Genomic DNA, 25992 nt, shown 5'->3' on the forward strand with positions numbered 1-25992 from the left:
AGCAGAGCGATGCGCAGCGGTGGAACGGGGGACAGGTGAATATGGTTTCCCTGAACAGGGTCGGACTGGGGTGTCTGGGGCCCACCAGGGGAATGGACTCTAAGGGCCCACCCTACAGTTATATGCAAATATCTGTCAGTCATTATCCCCATTATAGTGGAGCATCAGCTGTAAAACACAGGCGGCTCCTGCACATCTACTGTGAGCCCCTGGGATGTATAATTACAGTAGCTTACATTAATGGGGTTCTTTGGTTAGAACAAGTTATCACCGATCCATGGACTCCACAGGATAGGTGATCGCTTAGGTCCAACCATTAGACACTGCACCGATTGGAAGAGTGAGGAAGTTTTATCCCTGATAGGACACTTAACCCCATTTTAAAATGAAATGGCAAGTGGGATATCTGACCGAAGCTCCATTCATTCTCTTTGAGGCTTTTATAAAAAAACAAGTTCCGCCACTGAGGGAATGAATGGATCAGTGATCACGTCAGACATGCCACTCCAGTCTAATGGGGATAAAAGCTCCACATTCTGCCGACTGGGTCCACATAGTCCGCCATACAATATTATGGCCAACCACATAGTCCACCATACAATATTATGGGCAACCACATAGTCCGCCATACAGTATTATGGTCACCACATAGTCCGCCATACAGTATTATGGGTACCACATAGTCCGCCATACAGTATTATGGGCACCTCATAGTCCAGTATACAGTATTATGGGCACCACATAGTCCACCATTCAGTATTATGGGAAACCACATAGTCTTCCATACAGTATTATGAACACCCACATAGTCTGCCATACAGTATTATGGGCACCTCATAGTCCACCATACAGTATTATGTGCCCCATATAATGCTCCTCCATACAGTATTATGGGGCACCTGCTCCTCCATGCAGCACATTATGGCCCCCCTGCTCATTGCAGCACATTATGGCCCCCTGCTCCTCCATGCAGCACATTATGGCCTCCCCTGCTCCTCCATGCAGCACATTATGGCCCCCGTGCTCCTCCATGCAGCATACTATGGCCTCCTCTGCTCCGGCATAGCTTCCAGCGAGCATGGTGACGAGAATGATATACTATTAAACTGCCTAGGCGACAACCATGGGCCCCCAGAAAGCTATTTTTCCTCTCAGTGGGACCCCATCAGGTAGCCAGCACTTCCAGGGAGGATGGTGACGTAGTATTAACACAGCATAGGGGCGACCACTGTTGCGTGGGGCCCCAGAAACCTATTTTTCCTCTCATTGGGGCCCCATCACCAGGGAGGGTGCAGAGACAGCAGAGCAGCTCACCACACCAGGCTAGCCAGCTCTACACAGGGCAGGCCACAGGGCAGGAGTCAGACAGAGGGAGCCCGGCGGAGAGCACACAATCACACACCACCACAGAGCGGGGCCCGGGTTGGCACTGTAGGACAGTGGTAGTCGGGTGCCTGTCAGAGCTGTATGACCGAGGAGGAGGAGGACACTGGACACACTGAGCAGGATGCAGGCCTGCAGGAGTCAGACAGGGAGCCCGGCAGAGAGCACACAACATTACCACCACCACCACACAGCCAGGTCGGCACTCTCCGGCACTGCAGGACAGTGGTAGTCGGGAGCTGGCAGAGCTGCATGACCGAGGAGGAAGACACTGGACACACTGAGCAGGCCGCTGGGCTGCAGGAGTCAGACAGGGAGCCTGGCAGAGAGCACACAACAGCACCACCACCACACAGCCGGGCCGGCACTGTAGGACAGCGGTAGTTGGGAGTCGGCAGAACTGTATGACCGAGGAGGAGGAGGACACTGGACACACTGAGCAGGCCGCAGGGCTGCAGGAGTCAGACAGGGAGCCCGGCAGAGAGCACACAACACCACCACAACTACACAGCCGGGCCGGCACTCTCCGGCACTGCAGGACAGCGGTAGTCGGGAGCCGGCAGAGCTGCATGACCGAGGAGGACGACACTGGACGCACTGAGCAGGCCGCAGGGCTGCCTGCAGGAGTCAGACAGGGAGCCCGGCAGAGAGTCCACCTCCACCACCACCACCACCACCACACAGCCGGCAGAGCAGTAAGAGTCCCCCACCCACCACCACACAGCCATCAGCCGAGGACATTGGACTAGTCTGTGTCACTGTGTGACTGTCTCCCGAGTCCCGGCCCTAGTGTCCCCTGCTGGACCCTTTACCCTGATATTTTATACATTGATTGACTGACTAGTTACTAGTGTGACTCACCGGACCCGCTGACAGGAGGGCTCAGGGATTGCGGCAACACTACAGTCAGACAGACACGAGCTGGAGCAGCAGCACAGGATAAGTACCGACGACGTCCTCTGCTCTGTGTGCTGGCGCTGCTATTAGCCAGGCAGCAGCCAGCTACAGGAGAGGAAAGAAACGCGGGACGGTGACTTACCGCACACGCGAACCACTGCAGACAGCAGAAAGACCAGGTCATGCGGCGGTCAGGGCCCAGGAGAGTGACTCACCGTCACGTGACCAGACACAAACAGTGACTGTCAGGAGCCGCCGCCGCTGGAGACAGCCAGCCAGGGAGCCGCCACCCGACCGCGCTCACAACCTAAAAAGTAAAGTGCATGCGCGCTCTTACATTTAAAGGGGCAGGATTCAGAAATCTAAAGGGCCCCCCGCGACCCTCGGGGCCCACCGACACCGGGCATTTACCAGGTAGCCCGCCAGGCCAGACCGATCCTGCCCCTGAGCCTCCCTCCCCTCCGTTACACTCAGTCACCTCTCTCCAGTCTCTGTCTCTTGCAGCCCCCGGCCGGTGCTTGTTCCATCTTCTCAATCCATTCTCATCTCAGCGCTGTTCTACTTCTTCCTGCTTTCAACGTCCACGTGGTGCCGCTCATTACATATGTGCATATGTAATGAGCCGCTTATTACTTACGCGCATAGTAATGAGCGGACGCTGAAAGCAGGAAGAACTGCGCTGAGAACTGAAGATGGAATAAGCATGGGGCCCGGGGCTGCCTGCAAGTGCAAAAGACATGCTGGGGGAGGAGCTGTAGTTAATTGCACTACCCGGGTAGCGCCGATTGGAGCCGGGGACCCAGGCCCCTATATGGGCCGGGCCCTAAAGCAACCGATTTGGCTGCTACCCCGGTAGTTACGCCACTGACTTCAAGAGAAATGTGCTGTCTTCCAGGTGCAAAAATTAAAGATGTGTCTGACAGGATATCAGGACTCTTCAGACCTACAGATGACTACCCATTCCTGCTACTACATGTGGGGACAAATGACACCGCAAGCAACGACCTGGAAATCATCTGCAGAGACTTTGAAAACTTAGGCAGGAAAGTGAAGGAACTGGGAGCGCAGGTGATCTTCTCTTCCATCCTCCCAGTGGATGGCCATGGAACAAGGAGGTGGAATAAGATTCTGCAGGTGAACAACTGGCTACGTCGATGGTGCCGTCAGCAACAATTTGGATTTCTGGATCACGGAATGAATTACCTATACGATGGACTACTTGCTAGAGATGGGGTGCACCTTACGAAGACTGGAAAACAAGTATTTGGAAGTCGCCTTGCTACACTTGTAAGGAGAGCTTTAAACTAGAACAACATGGGAAGGGAAGCAAAAGACCCGAAAAAGCCATACACCTGACAAGTGCTATTGAGAACTCTGCTATTAGAAGTGGAAAGGAAGAACAAAGACAAAAGAATCTAAATAATAAAAATATTGGAGAAAGAGAAAACAATCACAAACTAAAATGTTTCTATACTAATGCACAAAGCATGGGCAACAAACAAGGAGAATTGGAACTACTAACGCAGGAAAAGAAATATGATGTCATTGGAATCACTGAAACTTGGTGGGACGATATACATGATTGGAATACAAGACTAGAAGGATACAACTTATTTGCAAGAAACAGACTTGATAAATGAGGAGGAGGTGTCGCATTGTATGTTAGAAACGTGTATATCTGCACAGAGATTAAAGCTTCAGAGACTGGGAGTTCTGTGGAAACTGTTTGGGTAAGAATACAAGGACAACAATGGAAAGGACACCATTGTAGGCATTTACTACAGGCCGCCTGTGCAAGCTGAAGATATGGATGAACTCTTTATGCATCAAATGGCCAAGTTCTCCAAAAAATATGACATAGTGGTCATGGGAGATTTCAACTATCCAGACATTTGTTGGGAATCTCTCTCAGGCAAAACTAACAGGTCAAGGAAATTCTTATCCTCTCTTGCGGACAACTTTATCTTCCAAAAGGTAGGGGAGAAAACAAGGTGAACTGCTACCTTGGATCTAATCCTTATAAACAGAAATAGTTGAGGAGGTAAAAGTGTCTGGGACCCTAGGAGGTAGCGACCATGCTATTTTAGAATTTTGGATAACTAGAGGAGGAAGACCTGTGAAGACTCAGACGTCAAGGTTAGATTTCAGAAAGGCAGATTTTAAGGGATTCAGAAAGAGAATTGGAGGGATCCAATGGCTGGATATCCTTAAAGACAAAAATGTCCAGGAAGGACGGGAAATCTTGAAAAATTAAATTCTCAAAGCACAATTGTTAACAATTCCGAAAAGAGGGAAGAATAGGAAGCATTTAAGGAAACCAGGATGGATGAACACAGAACTTAAGCACATGCTAAAAGGGAAGAAAGAAATGTTTATAAAATGGAAAGAGGGAGGCATATCTAAAGAAGAATATAATGATGTCTGCAGAACATGCAGGGCACAAAGCGGATTACCTGAAGCTGAAAATGAATTGAGGCTTGCAAGAGATGTCAAAAGCAATAATAAAGGATTTTGGGGATATGTCAAAAGTAAAAGAAAAGTCAAAGATGCTATAGGATTTTTACAGGATGAAAATGATGAAATGGTAAGACAGGATGTTGAGAAGGCCGAACTTTTAAATTCCTATTTTGCATCTGTTTTCTCTCAGAAAGGAAATGTAACATCAACTGTTCTTCACTGTCCTATTAAGGGAATAGAAGAATCCAGAATATAAACAGAAAGATAGTGAGGAAACACTTAGCTAACCTAAATGAATTCAAGTCTCCAGGTCCAGATGAATTACACCCCAGAGTACTGAAGGAGATAGCAGAAGAAATTTTTGAACCCCTCTCCATAATCTTTGAAAATTCTTGGAGAACAGGAGAAGTCCCAGAAGACTGGAGAAGAGCAAATGTTGTTCCTATCTTCAAAAAGGGGAAGAAGGTGGACCCAGGCAACTATAGGCCGAGTGAGTCTGACTTCTATACCAGGAAAGATCTTTGAACAAATTATTAAACAATATGTATGTCAGTACCTGGATAAGAATGAAGTGATTAAACAGTCAGCATGGGTTTGTAACTAATAAGTCATGTCAGACTAACTTAATTTCCTTCTATGACGGAATCACTGATTGGGTGGATCAAGGAAATGCTGTAGATATAGTATATCTTGACTTCAGCAAAGCATTTGACAAAGTCTCTCATACAATCCTTATTGAGAAAATGTATGGAATGGACAAGGCAACTGTTAGGTGGATTCATAACTGGCTTAGTGATCGGACCCAAAGAGTGGTCGTAAATGGCTGCACATCCAGTTGGAAGAATGTCTCAAGTGGGGTACCACAGGGCTCTGTCCTGGACCCTGTATTGTTCAACATCTTTATCAACGATTTAGATGAAGGGATTGAGTGAGGGTAAACTGATTAAATTTGCTGATGACACAAAGCTAGGAGGGATAGCTAATACTAGAGAAGAGAGAGAGGATTCAAAAAGATATAAATAAACTAGAGCAGTGGGCAGCAACTAACAGAATGTTTTTTAACAGGGAAAAATGCAAAGTACTACATCTGGGCAATAAAAATGAAAAAAGCATACACAGAATGGGAGGAATAGGGCTAAGCAACAGCACATGTGAAAAAGACTTGGGTATACTAATATATCACAGACTGAATATGAGTCAACAGTGTGATGCAGCAGCAAAAAAGGCAAATGCAATTCTAGGATGTATTAACAGAAACATACAGTCTAGATCACGTGAAGTCATTATTGCCCTCTACTCCTCTTTGGTCAGACCTCATCTGGAATATTGTGTCCAGCTTTGGGCACCACATTTTAAAAAAGACATCAACAAACTGGAGCAAGTTCAGAAAAGAGCGACCAGAATGGTGACCGGTCTGCAAACCCTGTCTTATGAGGAAAGGTTGCAGGATTTGGGAATGTTTAGTTTGCAAAAGAGAAGACTGAGAGGAGACTTAATAGCTGTCTACAAATTTCTAAAGGGCTGTCACATTGTAGAATGATCATCTTTATTCTCATTTGCACAAGGAAAGACTAGAAGCAATGGGATGAAACTAAATGGGAGGAGACACAGATTAGATATTAGAAAAAAACTTTTTGACAGTTAGACTGATCAATGAGTGGAACAGGCTGCCATGAGAAGTGGTGAGTTCTCCTTCAATGGAAGTCTTCAAACAGAGGCTGGACAGACATCTGACTGGGATGATTTAGCGAATCCTGCTTTGAGCAGGGGGTTGGACCAGATGGCCCAGGAGGTCCCTTCCAACTCTACGTTTCTATGATTCTATGATATGAAACAGATACCCCAAGTGCTAAATCAATAGTGATGTGCAGCTTACTTTTAGTAGCGGTGAGCACAGTACACATGCCAGGAGTCTGGTGATGCTGCTGGCTTGAGCATGGTTTGTGTGATGAGCCTCCGATGGTGTTGCAGGATTTCTGCAGAGGGTAAGGAGGTTGGAGACCTGGGGAGCATCTTCCTGTGGTGTCAGGTGACCTCCGTTAGCCAATGCAGGAGATCGGTACTGCGCTGCAGCCAAGAAGCGCCACCGTGCAGTGGCGAGGTTGGAGGGGGGCGTGGTCTGGGTGACATCACCAAAACTGGGGGACAGATGCGCAAGAGGACCAGTAAACCCGTCGTTAGACCATCGTGAGACAGGTTAGTTTTACCCTACTGATTGTGTTGTCGCAATAGCAATCCTGCTCAGTACAAGAGGAACCGCAGGTTCAGACATTTGGTGCGTGTGCTTGGCTGAGGAGCCAATGGGGCGAAGCTACCATCTGTGGGATTATGACTTAACACCTCTAAGTCAGAATCCCCCCTAAACATGACGATACCACAGTGCCGATTAGCCCATCCCGGCCAGGGATAGCCGGGGGCTCCTAAGCCCCTGGCGAGTAACTCCGCACACCCCTTGGTCGAGAGAGCGTCCAGAAGCCCAGTCGCCTCTCTCCCGAAGTGCACCGCAAGCTTCGCTGGGAACCTGGTGCTAAATCATTCGTAGACGACCTGCTTCTGTCTCAGGGTTTCGTACATAGCAGAGCAGCTCCCCTTGCTACGATCTATTGAAAGTCATCCCTCAAGACAAACTTTTAAAAAAGTGTTACTGGACCTCTCGCGCACCCGTCCCCAAGTTTTGGTGATGTCACCGCAGAATCACCAGACTTCTGGCACGTGTACTGTGCTCACCGATACTAAAAGTAAGCTGCACACCAGTATTGATTTAGTTCTTGGGGTATCTGTTTCAAATGTGCCCGGCAGCATCACCGGACTCTTGGCATAAGTACTGTGTTCACCGCTACCCAATGTGAGCTGCACACCACTATTGATTTAGTGCTCAGGTTAGGCTGGTTTCACATTAGCGTTTCTGTGCTCAGCGTAGGCTTGTGTGCTTCTTTCCTTAAGTTCGACGGTCACGTCAAAACGAAGCACGGGGACGCATCCGCATACAATGCATGTCCCTGTGTACACAATGTTAAATATAGGTACGCAAGATGCATGTGGATCTACGCGTATATTAAGGAAAGAAGTACGCAGGCCTATGGTGCGCACAGAAACGCTAATGTGAAACCAGCCTAATCTGTTGATATTTAAAGGGGTTGTCCGGGCTTTTCACATAATCTCAGTACATATCAGGGCTGCAGAATTATGACAATAAGTAATTTACTTTCTGTCACTAGTTTGCACGGTTTTCTAGATATTCTGAACAGAACGTCCAAGGGAGGGTGTTCTGGCATTGAAATGAGAACTAGTCGTAACCTCCTACTCTACTCCAAACATGCCCTCTATAGCAACAACCCCACCCTCCATAGCTACAGGCCCTCCCCGTCCACATGAAGCAGCCCTCATCACTCAGTAACAAATCCTCCCCCTCCAGCAGCCTCACTGCAGAGAGCAGACCACCCAGCTGCTCCTCCCCCAGACACACGCTGAACAGCCTCTGCTGTGTGAATGAGACAGCTCTGTGTCACTGATGTCTTCACACAGCAGCAGATTTGGTGCAGTGTATGTGTGAGCACTGTGTCTCTAATGACACAAGTACTGATGGGAGCAGCCTGTCCAATCAGCAGCTGTAACAGTGTGAAGTGTTGGGGGGTGTATGTATGTATGTATTGTGCTGCTTTCACAAATACAGGATCACTGCTGTGTTCTTTCCAATGCTGGAATGATGATAAAGATGAGTGCTGGTGCAGTTTACTGCCAGCCAATGAGTGGGCAGTGGGTGGTGCTGGTCAATGGAGCTTGCTGGGAGTTTGGTGGAGCTTCGCACATACACTGCACCAAATCTGCTGCTGTGTGAAGACATCAGTGACACAGAGCTGTCTCATTCACACAGCAGAGGCTTTGTCACACAACAGATTACATCAGTGACTGCCATACCCTGTGCAGATTAGAAGCTGCAGACCCCCATCACTGGCCATCACACAGTCTGTTCTCACTGCTGCCAGCAGCCTGAGACAGTGAGGGAAGGAATTACTGATAATGATTTATGTATTGTAATCATGGAGTGGCCCAGAATACAGGACGATTTTCCCTCCTCACTAGTTTCACTTTCCATAGATCACTGTTCAGTGTGCGTCTGGGGGAGGAGCATCTCTCTGCTCTCTGCACTGAGGCTGCTGGAGGGGAAGAATTCGTTACTGTGTGATCGATGATGGCTTCTTCATGTGGACGGGGAGGGCCTGTAGCTATGGAGGGTGGGGTTGTTGCTATAGAGGGCATGTTTGGAGTAGAGTAGGAGGTTACGACTAGTTTCATTTCAATGCCATAACACCCCCCCCCCCCTTGGACGTTCTGTTCAGAATATCTAGAAAACCGTGCAAATTAGTGACAGAGAGTAAATTACTTATTGTCATAATTCTGCAGGGCAGATATGTACTGAGATTATGTGAAAAGCCCGGACAACCCTTTTAAACATCCACATACAGGCCCAGGTGGCCATCAGTCACACATCCTTGTATGCTGGCATACTATATGCCCCTGTAAGGTCGCTGGGCATTTTGTACATATGGATCAGTTACACTTATGCCTTTAGCACAGTGTCTTTCTACTCACTATAGGGTTTTACTTGCACTCTGACAGAACAGGCACAGAATCTGTCTAGATACTAGCGTCTCTAGCCTATATATCTTTTGCATCTAAGAGCACCAGTGTTCTTTATCCTGTCTTATTTACAACCAGCGATCTCTGCCACAGCATACATCTCTCTTCTATGTCCCATGTGTCCGAACACTAACATCCTTCTGTATATTTGTTCGGTCCGCCGTTCACTGACCACGCTGACACATTATTGTTATTATCGTTGAGTGTTAGGGCCTGTGCGCACGTTGCAGTTTTGTTGCAATTTTTACAGATCAGATTTTCACAATGCATCAAAGTGAATGAGAATCCTGAAGTCTCGTGCACACGTTTATTATTCGTGACTTCCAGATTGATATCTTCAGCGTCAATTATTTCAGTGTTTTTGTGGCAGATTTAGCTCATAGTAATGAGTGGGCAATAATCTGTCCCAAAAACGCAAGTAAAAAACTCCTCTATTTTCTGCAGTGTTTTTCCTGCCAGGAGATGCAGAAATGTTTGCACCAAATACTTAAAATATGCACAGACCCCTAAGCGTCTACTCCTCCATCTACGTGCAGAGTGAAAAAGTCTCTGACCCTGGATTACACAGCGAGTATCATCACCCAGAGGTGGTGACTTACCTGTCAGAACTTTAGGACCACCGCTTGGATGAGAAATGTGCTGTGCAAGAGGAAAGTATTAAGTCTGAGAGCAGATGAGTTGCCAAACTTTGTGCCGGTCCCTGTAAATTTATAATGTGCAGAAACCCAAGTACTTACAAGGAAACCTCCACATTCAGACGAATGAAGCGGAGTATCACTTGAAGAAATGAGCGTGATTGTGATTTTACCTTTCTCCACAAGCAATCTGCCGCAAATTCAGCCACAAAAAAAAGCAGCTGATCTCGGATTTTGGCTCAGATTTTGTGCGTTGCAAATTGTGGAAACCACCATTATTGCCACACACTGCAGATTGCAGAAACGAACACACAAAGGGGGTTCTACAATGTGTGTATGAGATGAATGGACCCTCGTCTGCTGAGCGGATACTAGATCGCACTGCGGAGATAGTGCGTCCTGTGTGCACGGTGCCGAACACATCCATGTGTCCTGTTTATATGACAGGCAGCAAATCTGGGAGACGCTCGTCAGTCGCCAGGGTCACAGTTACACCATATCCGCCATAGTCCATTATCACATTTGACTTCTCTGATTCCGCTGTTTGTAGCAATTACTGGCAGAATATTAACGATGATATCGCAGCTTACTCTTTGTATATGGATCTCTGCATATGTCCAGCAAACAATGGACACCGAAGAAGCAGCGTAGTGTGTGGTCTTCGGAATGAAGGGCAATAAATGGTGATTATTAGCGCTCTCCTATTAACCATGCATATGAGAGAGCAAGTGCCGAGCACCCGGGGTATAACAAGGCAGATCGCCCTGATCTAACGATGAGGAATTAGCAGATATACAGCTGGTGGAAACGTGCGGCTCTTATATTGGCCTCTGCGTGACCCCGATGGGCTGGAATCATGTATATCGGGGAGCTGCAAACAATGGTGATCCTGTCACCAGGAGGCTCGGGCACTGCGCCCACTCCGTTCAGTTGTTGTCCAGCTGTGTCTAACGAAAAATTTACAGGGTGAAGATTTCTGTATACACAACCAAGATCATAAGTGAGAAAAAGTGGATGAAATGGATACCCTTAGATACAGAAAGTTTAGTACCCAAGAACCTCTAAGTGATGCTCTGCAGCCTGACCTGTAAGTTACACAAACAGTCACGGGTGAACCTATCCTCTCTGCTGCCTGAGGCGAGCAGCAAAATGACGTCCCCCCCGCACACAAAGTAAAGTTTCATATCTATCCTGTAAAACTGAGTACAATAGCGGACATTTTGATTTAGATAAATAGAAAAAAAAAGTTGTCCAAACACAAGGATGTCAGCGCCATCACACGCACATACAAGACACGTAAGTATCCAGAACAAGGGTCATTAATGGCAATGGTAGGCCTGGCACAGGGCCGGACTGAGACAAAAATGCAGCCCTGCCACACAAACCCCACCAGCCCACAAACTATAACACTCATCCGCCCTGATCAGTGAATTTTTGCTATACTTTGTCGTCCCCTCATCACTTTCTTAATGGAGTTATTTGAAGAGCCACATGTGAATGGCCCCACAGTGCATATGATTGACCACAGCTCCATTTACATGGTGCTTTTCAAAGCTACGTTTCCCAGGATTATGGGGGTCCCAGTGGTCTGATCCACAACAAACAGAAAGTCATCCCTTATCCCCACATAATGCTCCATACAGTATAATGGGCCCCATATATGACTTCATACGGAATAATAGGCACAATATATTACTTAATACAGTATAATGGGCCCATATATTACTTCATACAGTATAATGGGCCCCATATATTACTTCATACAGCATAATAGGCACCATATATTACTTCATATAGTATAATGGGCCCCATATATTACTTCATACAGCATAATGGGCCCCATATATTACTGCATACAGCATAATGGGCCCCATATATTACTGCATACAGCATAATGGGCACCATATATGACTTCATACAGCATAATGGGCCCCATATATGACTTCATACAGTATAATGGGCCCCATATATGACTTCATACAGTATAATGGGCCCCATATATTACTTCATACAGCATAATGGGCTCCATATATTACTGCATACAGTATAATGGGCACCATATATTACTTCATACAGCATAATAGGCACCATATATTACTTCGTACAGCATAATGGGCACCATATATTACTAAATACAGTATAATGGGCCCCATATATTACTTCATACAGTATAGTGGGCCCCATATATTACTTAATTCAGTATAATGGGCACCATATATTACTTCATTCAGTATAATGGGCCCCATATATTACTGCATACAGTATAATGGGCCCCATATATTACTTCATAAAGTATAATGGTCCCCATATATTACTTCATACAGTACAATGGTCCCCATATATTACTTCATACAGCATAATGGGCCCCATATATTACTTCATACAGTATAATGGTCCCCATATATTACTTCGTACAGCATAATGGGCCCCATATATTACTTCATACAGTATAATGGGCACCATATATTACTTCATACAGTATAATGGATCCCATATATTACTTCATACAGCATAATAGGCACCATATATTACTTCGTACAGCATAATGGGCACCATATATTACTAAATACAGTATAATGGGCACCATATATTACTTCATACAGTATAATGGATCCCATATATTACTTCATACAGCATAATAGGCACCATATATTACTTCGTACAGCATAATGGGCACCATATATTACTAAATACAGTATAATGGGCCCCATATATTACTTCATACAGTATAGTGGGCCCCATATATTACTTAATTCAGTATAATGGGCACCATATATTACTTCATTCAGTATAATGGGCACCATATATTACTTCATACAGTATAATGGGCCCCATATATTACTTCATACAGTATAATGGGCCCTATATATTACTTCATACAGCACAATGGGCACCATATATTACTTCATACAGTATAATGGACACCATATATTACTTCATACAGTATAATGGGCCCCAAATATTATTTCATACAGCATAATGGGCCCCATATATTACTTCTTACAGTATAATGGGCCCCATATATTACTTCATACAGTATAATGGGCACCATATATTACCTAATACAGCATAATGGGCACCATATATTACTTTGTACAGCATAATGGGCACCATATATTACTGAATACAGTACAATGGGCACCATATATTACTTCATACAGCATAATGTGCACCATATATTACTTCATACAGTATAATGAGCCCCATATACAGTCATATGTAAAAGTTTGGGCACCCCTATTAATGTTAACCTTTTTTCTTTATAACAATTTTGGTTTTTGCAACAGGTATTTCAGTTTCATATATCTAATAACTGATGGACTCAGTTATATTTCTGGATTCAAATGAGGTTTATTGTACTAACAGAAAATGTGCAATCTGCATTTAAACAAAATTTGACCGGTGCAAAAGTATGGGCACCCTTATCATTTTCTTGATTTGAACACTCCTAACTACTTTTTACTGACTTCCTGAAGCACTAAATTGGTTTTGTAACCTCATTGATCTTTGAACTTCATAGCCAGGTGTATCAAATCATGAGAAAAGGTATTTAAAGTGGCCACTTGCAAGTAGTTCTCCTATTTGATTCTCCTATGAAGAGTGGCATCATGGGCTCCTCAAAACAACTCTCAAATGATCTGAAAACAAAGATTATTCAACATAGCTTTTCAGGGGAAGGATACAAAAAGTTGTCTCAGAGATTTAACCAGTCAGTTTCCACTGTGAGGAACATAGTAAGGAAATGGAAGAACACAGGTACAGTTCTTGTTAAGCCCAGAAGTGGCAGGCCAAGAAAAATATCAGAAAGGCAGAGAAGAAGAATGGTGAGAACAGTCAAAGACAATCCACAGACCACCTCCAAAGACCTGCAGCATCATCTTGCTGCAGATGGTGTCACTGTGCAGCAGTCAACAATACAGCGCACTTTGCACAAGGAGAAGCTGTATGGGAGAGTGATGCGAAAGAAGCCGTTTCTGCAAGCACGCCACAAACAGTGTCACCTGAGGTATGAAAAAGCACATTTGGACAAGCCAGTTACATTTTGGAAGAAGGTCCTGTGAACTGATGAAACAAAGATTGAGTTGTTTGGTCATACAAAAAGGCGTTATGCATGCGCTGTATTGTTGACCGATGCACAGTGACACCATCTGCAGCAAGATGATGCTGCCGGTCTTTGGAGGTGGTCTGTGGATTGTCCTTGACTGTTCTCACCATTCTTCTTCTCTGCCTTTCTGATATTTTTCTTGGCCTGCCACTTCTGGGCTTAACAAGAACTGTACCTGTGTTCTTCCATTTCCTTACTATGTTCCTCACAGTGGAAACTGACAGGTTAAATCTCTGAGACAACTTTTTGTATCCTTCCCCTGAAAAGCTATGTTGAATAATCTTTGTTTTCAGATCATTTGAGAGTTGTTTTGAGGAGCCCATGATGCCACTCTTCATAGGAGAATCAAATAGGAGAACTACTTGCAAGTGGCCACTTTAAATACCTTTTCTCATGATTTGATACACCTGGCTATGAAGTTCAAAGCTCAATGAGGTTACAAAATCAATTTAGTGCTTCAGGAAGTCAGTAAAAAGTAGTTAGGAGTGTTCAAATCAAGAAAATGATAAGGGTGCCCATACTTTTGCACCGGTCAAATTTTGTTTAAATGCAGATTGCACATTTTCTGTTAATACAATAAACCTCATTTGAATCCAGAAATATAACTGAGTCCATCAGTTATTAGATATATAAAACTGAAATAGCTGTTGCAAAAACCAAAATTGTTATAAAGAAAAAAGGTTAACATTAATAGGGGTGCCCAAACTTTTACATATGACTGTATTACTGTATACAGTTTAATGGGTTCCAAATATTATTTCATACAGCATAATGTGCCCCATATGTTACTTCTTACAGTATAATGGGCCCCATATATTACTTCATACAGTATAATGGGACCCATATATTACTTCATACAGTATAATGGGACCCATATATTACTTCATACAGTATAATGAGCCCATATATTACTTCATACAGTATTATGAGCACCATATATTACTGCATACAGTATAATGGGCACCATATATTACTTCATACAGCATAATGGGCCCCATATATTACTTCATACAGTATAATGGGCACCATATATTACTTCATACAGCATAATAAGCACCATTTCTTACTGCATACAGTATAATGGGCACCATATATTACTTCATACAGTATAATGGGCACCATATATTACTTCATACAGTGTAATGGGCCCCATATAATTCTTCTACCCGAACCCCGCTGTTCTGGTCTCCTCAGTGTTTTCTGATCCTCCGCAGTGCTTGGCACAGGGACATCATTAACTTTACCTATATAATTGTCCACTTAGTGATTTGTTTGTACCCTGTTGTCTGGCGCTGGCCCATTTTATGGGGGTGCTCAGGGCATATGATTATACACCAGTAAAAAGTATGAGAGGCTCAATGTGACCAGTGCCACCTAGTTTCCTACCCCTCTTATTCAACTGGTACTGTGGGCACACTGACTGGTACTGAGGAAAAGAAAGAACAGAGAGAAAAAGAAAACAGAGAGAAAGAAAGAAAGAAAAGAGAGAAAGAAAGAGGGGAAAGAAGAGAGAGAGAAAGAGGGGAAAGAAAGAAATAACAGAGAAAGAAAGAAAGAAAGAAAGAAAGAAGAAGGAAAGAAACAGAGAGAGAAAGAAAGATTCTATAAAGATACTATAGCAGCCCGGCTCCCACTGTAGTGCCCACCTGAGCCTCCCGATGCAGGACATATCATGATCCGCTCACATGGCCGGCATCCCGAGTCCACGGCGATCCTGCTGTCCGCGCTGTTGGGGGAGGATATGGTGATGGATCTGAAGCATTCCCTGAAATGCCTCCATGGTTCCGTCACAATCTCCTCCCGAAATTACCTCATTTCCAGTCAGCTTCTAGCACGTCACTTCTGGTGGAACGTCACGTGAAAATTTTAAAGTGCTCCTCGGGGCTTTGCCGTATACTCCTGTGTCCGCGGGAAAAGTAAGCTCCCAGCCGGGGCAGTGTGGCAGAATCTCTCAAAATCGCGACTGTCCCGCTGGGAGGTATGAATGCTCCCCACCATACACCTTGTACACGTATGGCTCCACATACATCATACACACACGGTTCCGCTTTTTATGCCTCATACACACACGGCTCCGTTCTGTACACCTCGCACACACGGCTCCACTCAGTACACACATGGCTCCACTCCTGTAAACCTCGTACACACGCGGCTCTGCGCCGTACACCTTGTACACACGTGGCCACTGCTCTGCTCCGTACACCTGGCTCCACTCCGTGTACACACACGGCTCTGCTCCGTACACCTCGTACACATGCGGCTCTGCTCCTTACACCTCGCACTCACGTGGCTCCACTCCGTACACCTCGTACACACACACAGCTCCGCACACCCCACACACGGCAATGCTCCGTACACCTCGTACACACACGGCTCCGCTCCGTGTACACACACAGCTCCACTCCGTACACATCTCTGCTCCGTACACCTCGTACACACACACAGCTCCGCACACCCCACACACTCACGGCTCTGCTCCGTACACCTCGTACACACACGGCTCCGCTCCGTGTACACACACAGATCCACTCAGTACACATCTCTGCTCCGTACACCTCATACTCATACACAGCTCTGCTCCGTACACACACAGCTCCACTCCGTACACATCTCTACAACGTACACGTGCAGCTCTGCTCCGTTCACCTCCCACACACGCGGCTCTGCTCCGTACACCTTGTACACACACACGGCTCTGCTCCGTACACCTCGTACACACGCGTCTCAGCTCCTTACACCTCTTACACGCGGCTCCGCTCCTTACACTTCGTACACGCGGCTTCGCTCCGTACACCTCGTACACACGCGGCTCCGCTCCATACACCTCGTACACACACGGCTCTGCTCCGTACACCTCGTACACACACGGCTCTGCTCCGTACACCTCGCACACACGTGGCTCCACTCCGTACACCTCGCACACTCGAGGCTCTGCTCTGTACACCTCGTACACGTGCGGCTCTGCTCAGTACACCTCGTACATGTGCGGCTCTGCTCTGTGCACCTCGTACACGTGCGGCTCTGCTCTGTGCACCTCGGTCCTCGTACACACGCGGCTCTGCTCCTTACACCTCGTACACACAGCTCCGCTCCGTACACCTCGCAAACACACAGCTCCGCTCCGTACACCTCGCAAACACACAGCTCCGCTCCGTACACCTCACACACTCTCGGCTCTGCTCTGTACACCTCATACACACACACGGCTCCACTCCGTACACATCTCTGCTCCGTACACCTCATACACTTGCAGCTCTGCTCCGTACACCTCACACACTCGCGGCTCTGCTACATACACCCTGTAAACCCCCCTGACCCCACAAATAAACTTCCCTCATCCAGGACGATGACAGCCAGCACAGGCAGCAGAGTCCTGCAAAAACAAGGGCTGATGAGCACAGGACCTGTGATGAGGTCATAGGAGGGGAGGAGTCAGGGTCACATGATATCTGGATTGAAGAGGCTACAGATGAGGAGAGGAGCGACAACAGGACCTGTGATGAGGTCACGGGAGGGGAGGAGTCAGGGGTCACATGATCAGGGGGCCCTGACTCCTACCCTCCTGTGATCTCATCAATTACAGCCTCTTGCACGACCGCAGCACCAGCGTGCAGAGGCTAAATTGTAGGTGCTGCGGGTAGAGGAGCGCATAATGCCGCCCCCTGCTGCCTGCCGCTTCAGCACCTGGCTCAACTTGCCTCATTATAGTAGCGGCCCTGCATACAGTGGGTACAGAAAGTATTCAGACCCCTTTAACTGTTTCACTCTTTGATTCATTGCAGCCATTTGGTAAATTCATAAAAGTTCATTTTTTTTCTCATTAATGTACAATCTGCACCCATCTTGACGGGAAAAAACAGAAATGCCAATTTATAAAAAAAGAAAAGACGAAATATCACATGGTCATAAGTATTCAGTCCCTTTGCTCAGACATTCATATTTAACCTCTTAATAACCGCTGACGTACTATTGCAACTGCGGTCGGTATCCGCCGCTTTGAGATGGGCTCCGGCGGTGAGCCCACCTCAAAGCTGCGACATGTCAGCTGTTATAAACAGCTGATATGTGCTTGCAATAGGCACGGGCGGAATCGCTATCTGCCTGCGCCTATTAACTAGTGAAATCTCGCTGTCAAACGCTGACAGCAGGCATTTAACTAGTACTTCCAGCGCCCGGCCGGAAATGAGCGCATGGCCAACCCCCGTCACGTGATCGGGGGTCAGCAACGCGATAGAGACCTCTATGGTTGTTGCCGGCAGATTGCTATGAGCGCCACCCTGTGGTCAGCGCTCATAGCAATGCCGATCAAGTATGACAGCTTCTAGCCACCTATGGAGGCTATTGAAGCATGCCAAAAGTTAAAAAAAAAGTATTTAAAAATAAAAAAAACATAAAAGTTTAAATCACCACCCTTTCGCCCCAATCAAAATAAAACGATTAAAAAAAAAAATAAACCTACACATATTTGGTATCGCCGCGTTCAGAATTACCCGATCTATCAATAAAAAAAGGATTAACTTGATTGCAAAATTGCGTAGCGATAAAAAAAATCAACGCCAGAATTACATTTTTTTTCTCGCAGCGAAAATGCAATAATGGGCAATCAAAAGAACGTATCTGCACAAAAAAGGTATTAAAAACGTCAGCTCAGCCTGCAAAAAATAAGCCCTCAACCGACCTGAGATCACGAAAAATGGATATACTACGGGTCTCGGAAACTTGTTTTTTTTTTTAGCAAACTTTGGAATTCTTTTTCACCACTTAGGGTACCGTTACACTTAGCGATGCACCAGCGATCCCGACAACGATATGGATCGCTGGTGCATCGCTAAGTGGTCGCTAGTGAGCTGCCACACAGGCAGATCTCACCAGCGACATCGCAGGGGTCGGGGGTCGCTACTTACCTGTCAGACGCGGCGATCCTGACGTCCTCCCGCCCGCGTCCACGCGTCGCTCGTCAGCGCCACAGGAAGCCCAGCAGGAAGTGGCCAACGAGGAATGGTCCAGGGAGTTCTCGCGCGACCAGCGATGAGCAGCAGGGGAGTGGGTCGGAGGTATCACATGTAGCGATATCGCTAGCAATATCGCTCCTGCGTCACAAAATCGGTGACTTTACAGCGATATTGCTAGCGATATCGCAGTGTGTAATGGGGGCTTTAGACACCAAACATGTCTAGGTTCTCTTCTATCTATGAACTCATAATGATCTGGAGAATCATAATGGAGGGTCAGTTTTAGCATTTAGTGAACAAAAAACAAGTAAGTGTGGGATTGCACTTTTTTTTGCAATTTCACCCCACTTGGAATTTTCTTCCCGTTTTCGAGTACACTGCATGGTAAAACCAATGAGGTCGTTCAAAAGTACAACTCGTCCCGCAAAAAATAAGCCCTCACATTGCCATAATGATGGAAAAATAAAAAAGTTATGGCTCTGGGAAGAAGGGGAGCGAAAAATGAAAACGCAAAACTGAAAAAAGCTCCGGTCATTAAGGGATTAAGTCACATGCTGTCCATTTCCTTGTGATCCTCCTTGAGATGGTTCTACTCCTTCATTGGAGTCCAGCTGTGTTTAATTAAACTGATAGGACTTGACTTGTAAAGGCACACACCTGTCTATATAAGACCTCAGAGATCACAGTGCATGTCAGACCAAATGAGAATCATGAGGTCAAAGGAACTGGCCAAGGAGCTCAGAGACAGAATTGTGGCAAGGCACAGATCTGGCCAAGGTTACAAAAGAATTTCTGCAGTACTCAAGGTTCCTAAGAGCACAGTGACCTCCATAATCCTTAAGTGGAAGAAGTTTGGGACCAGCAGAAGTCTTCCTAGACCTGGCCGCCCAGCTAAACTGAGCAATCATGGGAGAAGACCCTTGGTGAGAGAGGTAAAGAAGAACCCCAAGATCACTGTGGCTGAGCTCCACAGATGCAGTAGGGAGATGGGAGAAAGTTCCACAAAGTCAGCTATCACTGCAGCCCTCCACCAGTCGGGCCTTTATGGCAGAGTGGCCCGACGGAAGCCTCTCCTCAATGCAAGATATATGAAAGCCCGAATAGAGTTTGCAAAAAAAAACACATAAAGGACTCCCAGACTATGAGAAATTAAATTTTCTGGTCTGATGACGAAGATAGACCTATTTGGTAATAATTTTAAGCAGTATGTGTGGAGAAAACCAGGCACTGCTCATCAACTGCCCAATACAATCCCAACAGTGAAACATGGTGGTGGCAGCATCACTGCTATTGGGTTGTTTTTCAGCTGCAGGGACAGGAAGACTGGTTCCCATTGAAGGAAACATGAATGCGGCCAAGTACAGAGATATCCTAGATGAAAACCTCTTCCAGAGTGCTCTGGACCTCAGACTTGGCTGAAGGTTCAACTTCCAACAAGACAATGACCCTAAGCACACAGCTAAAATAACAAAGGAGTGGTTTCAGAACAACTCTGACCATTCTTGACTGGCCCAGCCAGAGCCTTGACCTAAACCCAATTGAGCATCTCTGGAGAGACCTGAAAATGGCTGTCCACCAATGTTCACCTTCCAACTAGACGGAAGTGGATTTGCAAGGAAGAATGGCAGACGATCCCCAAATCCAGGTGTGAAAAACTTGTGGCATCATTCCCAAGACGACTCATGGCTGTACTAGCTCAAAAGTGTGCTTCTACTCAATACTGAGCAAAGGGTCTGAAAACTTATGAACATGTGATATTTCAGTTTTTCTTTTTTTAATAAATTTGCAAAATTTTCTACATTTCTGTTTTTTCCCCCTCAAAATGGGGTGCAGAGTGTACATTAATGAGAAAAAAATATTAACTTTTTTTGAATTTACCAAACGGCTGCAATGAAACAAAGTTAAAAATTTAAAGGGGTCTGAATACTTTCCGTACCCACTGTAAATACATCTGCATTAACAGAAATGTTATAAACACATTACTGATCCTGAGTTACATAATGTATTATACTAATAATGCCTGTAAAGTGCTGTGGAATTAATGGCGCTATATAAATGAGTACAAAAAATAACTCCAGAGCGGCACTCACTATTCTGCTGGTGCAGTCACTGTATACATACATTACTGATCCTGAGTTACATCCTGTATTATACTCCAGAGCGGCACTCACTATTCTGCTGGTGCAGTCACTGTATACATGCATTACATTACTGATCCTGAGTTACCTCCTGTATTATACTCCAGAGCTGCACTCACTATTCTTCTGGTGCAGTCACTATGTGCATACATTACATTACTGATCCTGAGTTACATCCTGTGTTATCCTCCAGAGGTGCACTCACTATTCTGCTGGTGCAGTCACTGTGTACATACATTACATTACTGATCCTGAGTTACATCCTGTACTATACTCCAGAGCTGCACTCACTATTCTGCTGGTGCAGTCACTGTGTACATACATTACTGATCCTGAGTTACATCCTGTACTATACTCCAGAGCTGCACTCACTATTCTGCTGGTGCAGACACTGTGTACATACATTACATTACTGATCCTGAGTTACATCCTGTATTATACTCCAGAGCTGCACTCACTATTCTGCTGGTGCAGTTGCTGTACATACATTACATTACTGATCCTGAGTTACATCCTGTATTATCCTCCAGAGCTGCACTCACTATTCTGCTGGTGCAGTCACTGTGTACATACATTACTGATCCTGAGTTGCATCCTGTATTATACCCCAGAGCTGCACTCGCTATTCTGCTGGTGCAGACACTGTGTACATACATTACTAATCCTGAGTTACATCCTGTGTTATCCTCCAGAGGTGCACTCACTATTCTGCTGGTGCAGTCATTGTGTACATACATTACATTACTGATCCTGAGTTACATCCTGTATTATACTCCAGAGCTGCACTCACTATTCTGCTGGTGCAGTCATTGTGTACATACATTACATTACTGATCCTGAGTTACATCCTGTGTTATCCTCCAGAGCTGCACTCACTATTCTGCTGGTGCAGTCACTATGTACATACACTACTGGAGACCACAGGTCCTTTTTCCCAGTATCACGGATGAGAGGTACAATACAAGTCCATGGTCTGTGAAGAACATTGTAGGATAGGGATAGGGGATGTTTTGTAATTCCTCCAGATGTATAAAGCACTGCTGGTAAACACTAACCCTGACAAAACACTGGTGACCCTCATATACGTTTAAACACCGTTGTCTGCATATGTACCTTACTTTTAGGGATAATTTAGCAAATTTGATAACAAAATAAAAGAAAGCAAAGTGTAAAATGCAGAGTTTTATTATAATTATTACTTTAGTTTCCAGTTTTAATATTTGTTTTACCCCCGGAATAATCACCCTGATGATCAGTAACATAAGACGGGCGACGGGTCTTACTGTAAATGCTGCCATCTACAGCTCACATAGTAATTAGCAGGTGTAATGAGTGATACATTCCAGTGTTTGACATTTTCCCAACGTTCCACCATCTTTCTTCCTTCTTAATCAAAGATTATTACTTTTTAAATATGATTATGTCTGTTCATATCTGGCAGGCCTGGTGTGCTTTATCCTGATACTGTACTGCGCTGCGTGTGCACTCCTGTCTGCTGAGCTGCATACTGTTCGGACATGTATCACGTGATTGCTGGGGGTTTTGGGACCTGGACCCCGTACAGGGCATTAATGTATCTGCCAAATAAGTGAATTTTAGATATGATTTTTCCTATATCTTCAGTATTTTAGGGGTTGACAGTAATTTGCCTTAAGTCGGGCATTAAGGCTTCAACGGACCCTCACACTGATGTCCAGGACTCTTCAATTGCTATAATATGCACAGTCACTAATATACAATCGCTCTTATTTAATGGCCGACTGATAGCTGTGGTTTTGGCAGTGATCGACTCTGTGCTCTGACTATACAGGATGATGAGTGGTCAAGGAGCCGATTGATTTAACAGAAACACCTGTTTTACCAGTAGCTCTGAGGAGTTGGAAAGATTTGTCTAAGGCTACTTTCAGACTTGCGTTATGAGGCGCAGGGCCGCCGCTAAGCTCCGCCCCCGGCCGCGCCTCCTCCGGTCAGCTCCTCCTTTGGGCGCATGACGCTGCATGCGACCTGCATACCCTATGTTTAGTGTTGGGTATGCTGGCCGTGCGCTGGCATGATTTTGCCGGGGCATGCGCCCTTCTTGCGCTGCGCCGAGCGCACAAAAATGCAACACGGTGCGTTTGCCGCATGCCGGCGCAGCGCAAAAAGGGCGCATGCGCCGGCAACATCATACCAGCACACAGCCAGCGTACCCAACGCTAAATATAGGGTACGCCGGTTGTATGCAGCGTCATGCTCCCATAGGAGGAGCTGACCAGAGGAGGCGCGGCCGGGGGCGGAGCTTAGCGGCAGCCCTGCGCTGCACCTCATAACACAAGTCTGAAAGTAGCCTTAGGCCTCAGTCACACTTATGTATTTTGGTCCATACTTAACATCAGGAATGCAAAGATTTGCATCTTTCTGGTTTTGGATCCATTCTTGGTTTGGGCTCATGAATATTGATTCAATTTACTGAGCAGAAGACACAAATGTCATCGAGTCCGCCTATTATTTCACTAAGATAAAGGTAGTTTTGTTACACAACAGACTTACAATTATTGCAGTCTTACAGACGGCGAAGCAACTAGCGCAAGGCAAAGGTGCAAAATGGCCTCTGCATTCAGCTACAGCAGCTTTTAACTCAATAATTAGGTTTCATTTAGATATCACAGCAAATCGATCTGATCTGTTTCAAATGCATTGACTGGCCGCATGTCTCAGAGCCGGACTCCCAGACGGGCAGGCTCGCCAGGGGCGAACCAGGTGTCCCCCGCCGGAGCAGGTCTCCCAGACAGGGGCAAGCTCGCCAGGGGCGAACCAGGTGTCCCCGGCCGGAGCAGGTTTCCCAGACAGGGGCAGGCTCGCCAGGGGCGAACCAGGTGTCCCCGGCCGGAGCAGGTCTCCCAGACAGGGGCAGGTCTGCATCATATATTTTTTCTATGAGGCTGTCACGCTCAGGAATGGAGAACTGCAGCCAATAGACGTCGGCATGAGCACCTAGATTTTTGCGTGCAGGCTGATTGGTAATGGCCGTGCAGCTCCTACCGAACTACATGATCATAAACAATATGTAACTGATTTATACTGACCTGCCTGCCACTACGAGCGTCATGGATGGGTGGGTGTCGAGCTGGACATGTGACCCTCCCTCTATAGAAACTAGCAGGTGCAGAATAGCAGACTTCTTCTGCAAATAGATCGGTGCTGAGAAAACAGACTCGTCTCATTCTGTCATGAAAGATATTTGGTGACACTGGCGATCATGACAATAATATTGCAACAGAAATGATAAAACAATTGTATGGAGAATTTCACGATAGATTGGAGGGAGCAGAGGGCGACCGCTGTAAGTATAGGGCGGCCGCAAGGAGCAGAGGGTGGGCAGCAAGCAGTAAAGGATGGGCGGAAGGCAGGGAGCAGAGGACAAGCAGCAAGCAGGGAGCAGAGGACAAGCGGCAAGCAGGGAGCAGAGGACGGGCGGAAGGCAGGGAGCAGAGGACAAGCGGCAAGCAGGGAGCAGAGGACAAGCGGCAAGCAGGGAGCAGAGGACAAGCGGCAAGCAGGGAGCAGAGGACAAGCGGCAAGCAGGGAGCAGAGGACGGGAGCAGAGGACAGGCGCAGGCAGCAGACTTCATCAATATAAGTGTACACGGACACCACACGGATCCTGGTAATCTTCACTCACATCCAAAGTCGGAAAAGAAACATTAGATTCTGTAATGTAACCAAGTGACTTCTGTGCATGTAACAATGGAGACTCCTGCACAAGTGTCATAAATCCCTGCTTTGCTGTATCCACAGATGTACACCTGCTGCTAGGAGAGGGCACAGACGCTTCACTCCATTGTTTCCGTCGGAACTTTCATTATATATCTTGTCTCAGATTTCAAGCCGTTCACATCCAAGTTTCTGATAAAAGTGGATTTTAGTTAAAATAGTTTCCTAAAATTTCTAAAACATATTAAAATATTGTTCATCAGTCTCTAGGATTAGAGGATACTCCAGCAGACGTGTGAACAGGGACCTTAGTGCATGTAGGAGTACTTCCATTCAGTTAGAGGAACGTGGGTTTCTTTAATGACCTGCGGTGACGTCCAGCGCAGAATGTAGTGTGGACCCCCGGGTTTGTCATTTGTTCCTGTTGAGAGAGTAAAATTATTTAGTCCAAAGTGATGTAGACAAACATACAGAACATGGTCATATCTAGGTCATACTCCAACCTGCAGATAAAGGGAATCTATCAGACAGAGGGATCAGCCCTCCTACAACCTCTATATGGCCATGTACATGTGGGTCATAGGAAGCTGAATAAAATGACACCTTGACAACTGCGATCTGATCTCTTATTCCAGAGAAGTCCACGGTTTTCGCAATATGTAAATGGTTGTTAAGATTTATGGGTTGGACACAGATCTCCATGAGACTCCACCTTCAGACTTTATTTTACATGAAAGAGGACGTTACCAGTGCAAGACATGTAATAAATGACTTTCTGCTCTCCAGATCTACATGTCTCCCTGGCAACACCCCCATTTTTTTAAAATAATCTCTAGAGGCAAAGTTTCAGTACGATCAGTGTCCCGACCCATAGATCTTAACTGCTTACTTACATATTAAGAAAAATAAAGATTATTCTGGAATAAGACATCGGATCACAGATTTGAAGGTGTAATTTTACTCAACTTTCTTTGACCTGCGGCCTATCTAGCTGTCTCAAAGGGCATAAAAGTTGAGTTGCTTTGAAAAGTAATTTTGTTACTTATCGTGTACTGAACCTGAGTTACATCCTGTGTTATACTCCAGAGCTG

General features: G+C 45.9%; 1 protein-coding gene across 1 annotated transcript in view; it reads right to left on the bottom strand.

Annotated features, from left to right (window-relative positions):
• Positions 1 to 22377: 22377 nt before the first annotated feature.
• The window catches only part of ALDH4A1 (aldehyde dehydrogenase 4 family member A1), a 31687-nt gene continuing 28072 nt past the window's right edge, over positions 22378 to 25992 (bottom strand). Inside the window, exon 15 of the mRNA XM_073570299.1 lies at positions 22378 to 25322. Within this exon, the coding sequence (XP_073426400.1) occupies positions 25210 to 25322 (113 nt within the window). The 3' untranslated portion in view covers positions 22378 to 25209. The remainder of the gene's footprint in view (positions 25323 to 25992) is intronic.

The sequence above is a fragment of the Dendrobates tinctorius genome, unplaced genomic scaffold, assembly GCF_039654945.1.
Source record: "Dendrobates tinctorius isolate UK_male_01 unplaced genomic scaffold, ASM3965494v1 ptg000028l, whole genome shotgun sequence".
NCBI classification, from domain to species: Eukaryota; Metazoa; Chordata; class Amphibia; order Anura; family Dendrobatidae; genus Dendrobates; species Dendrobates tinctorius.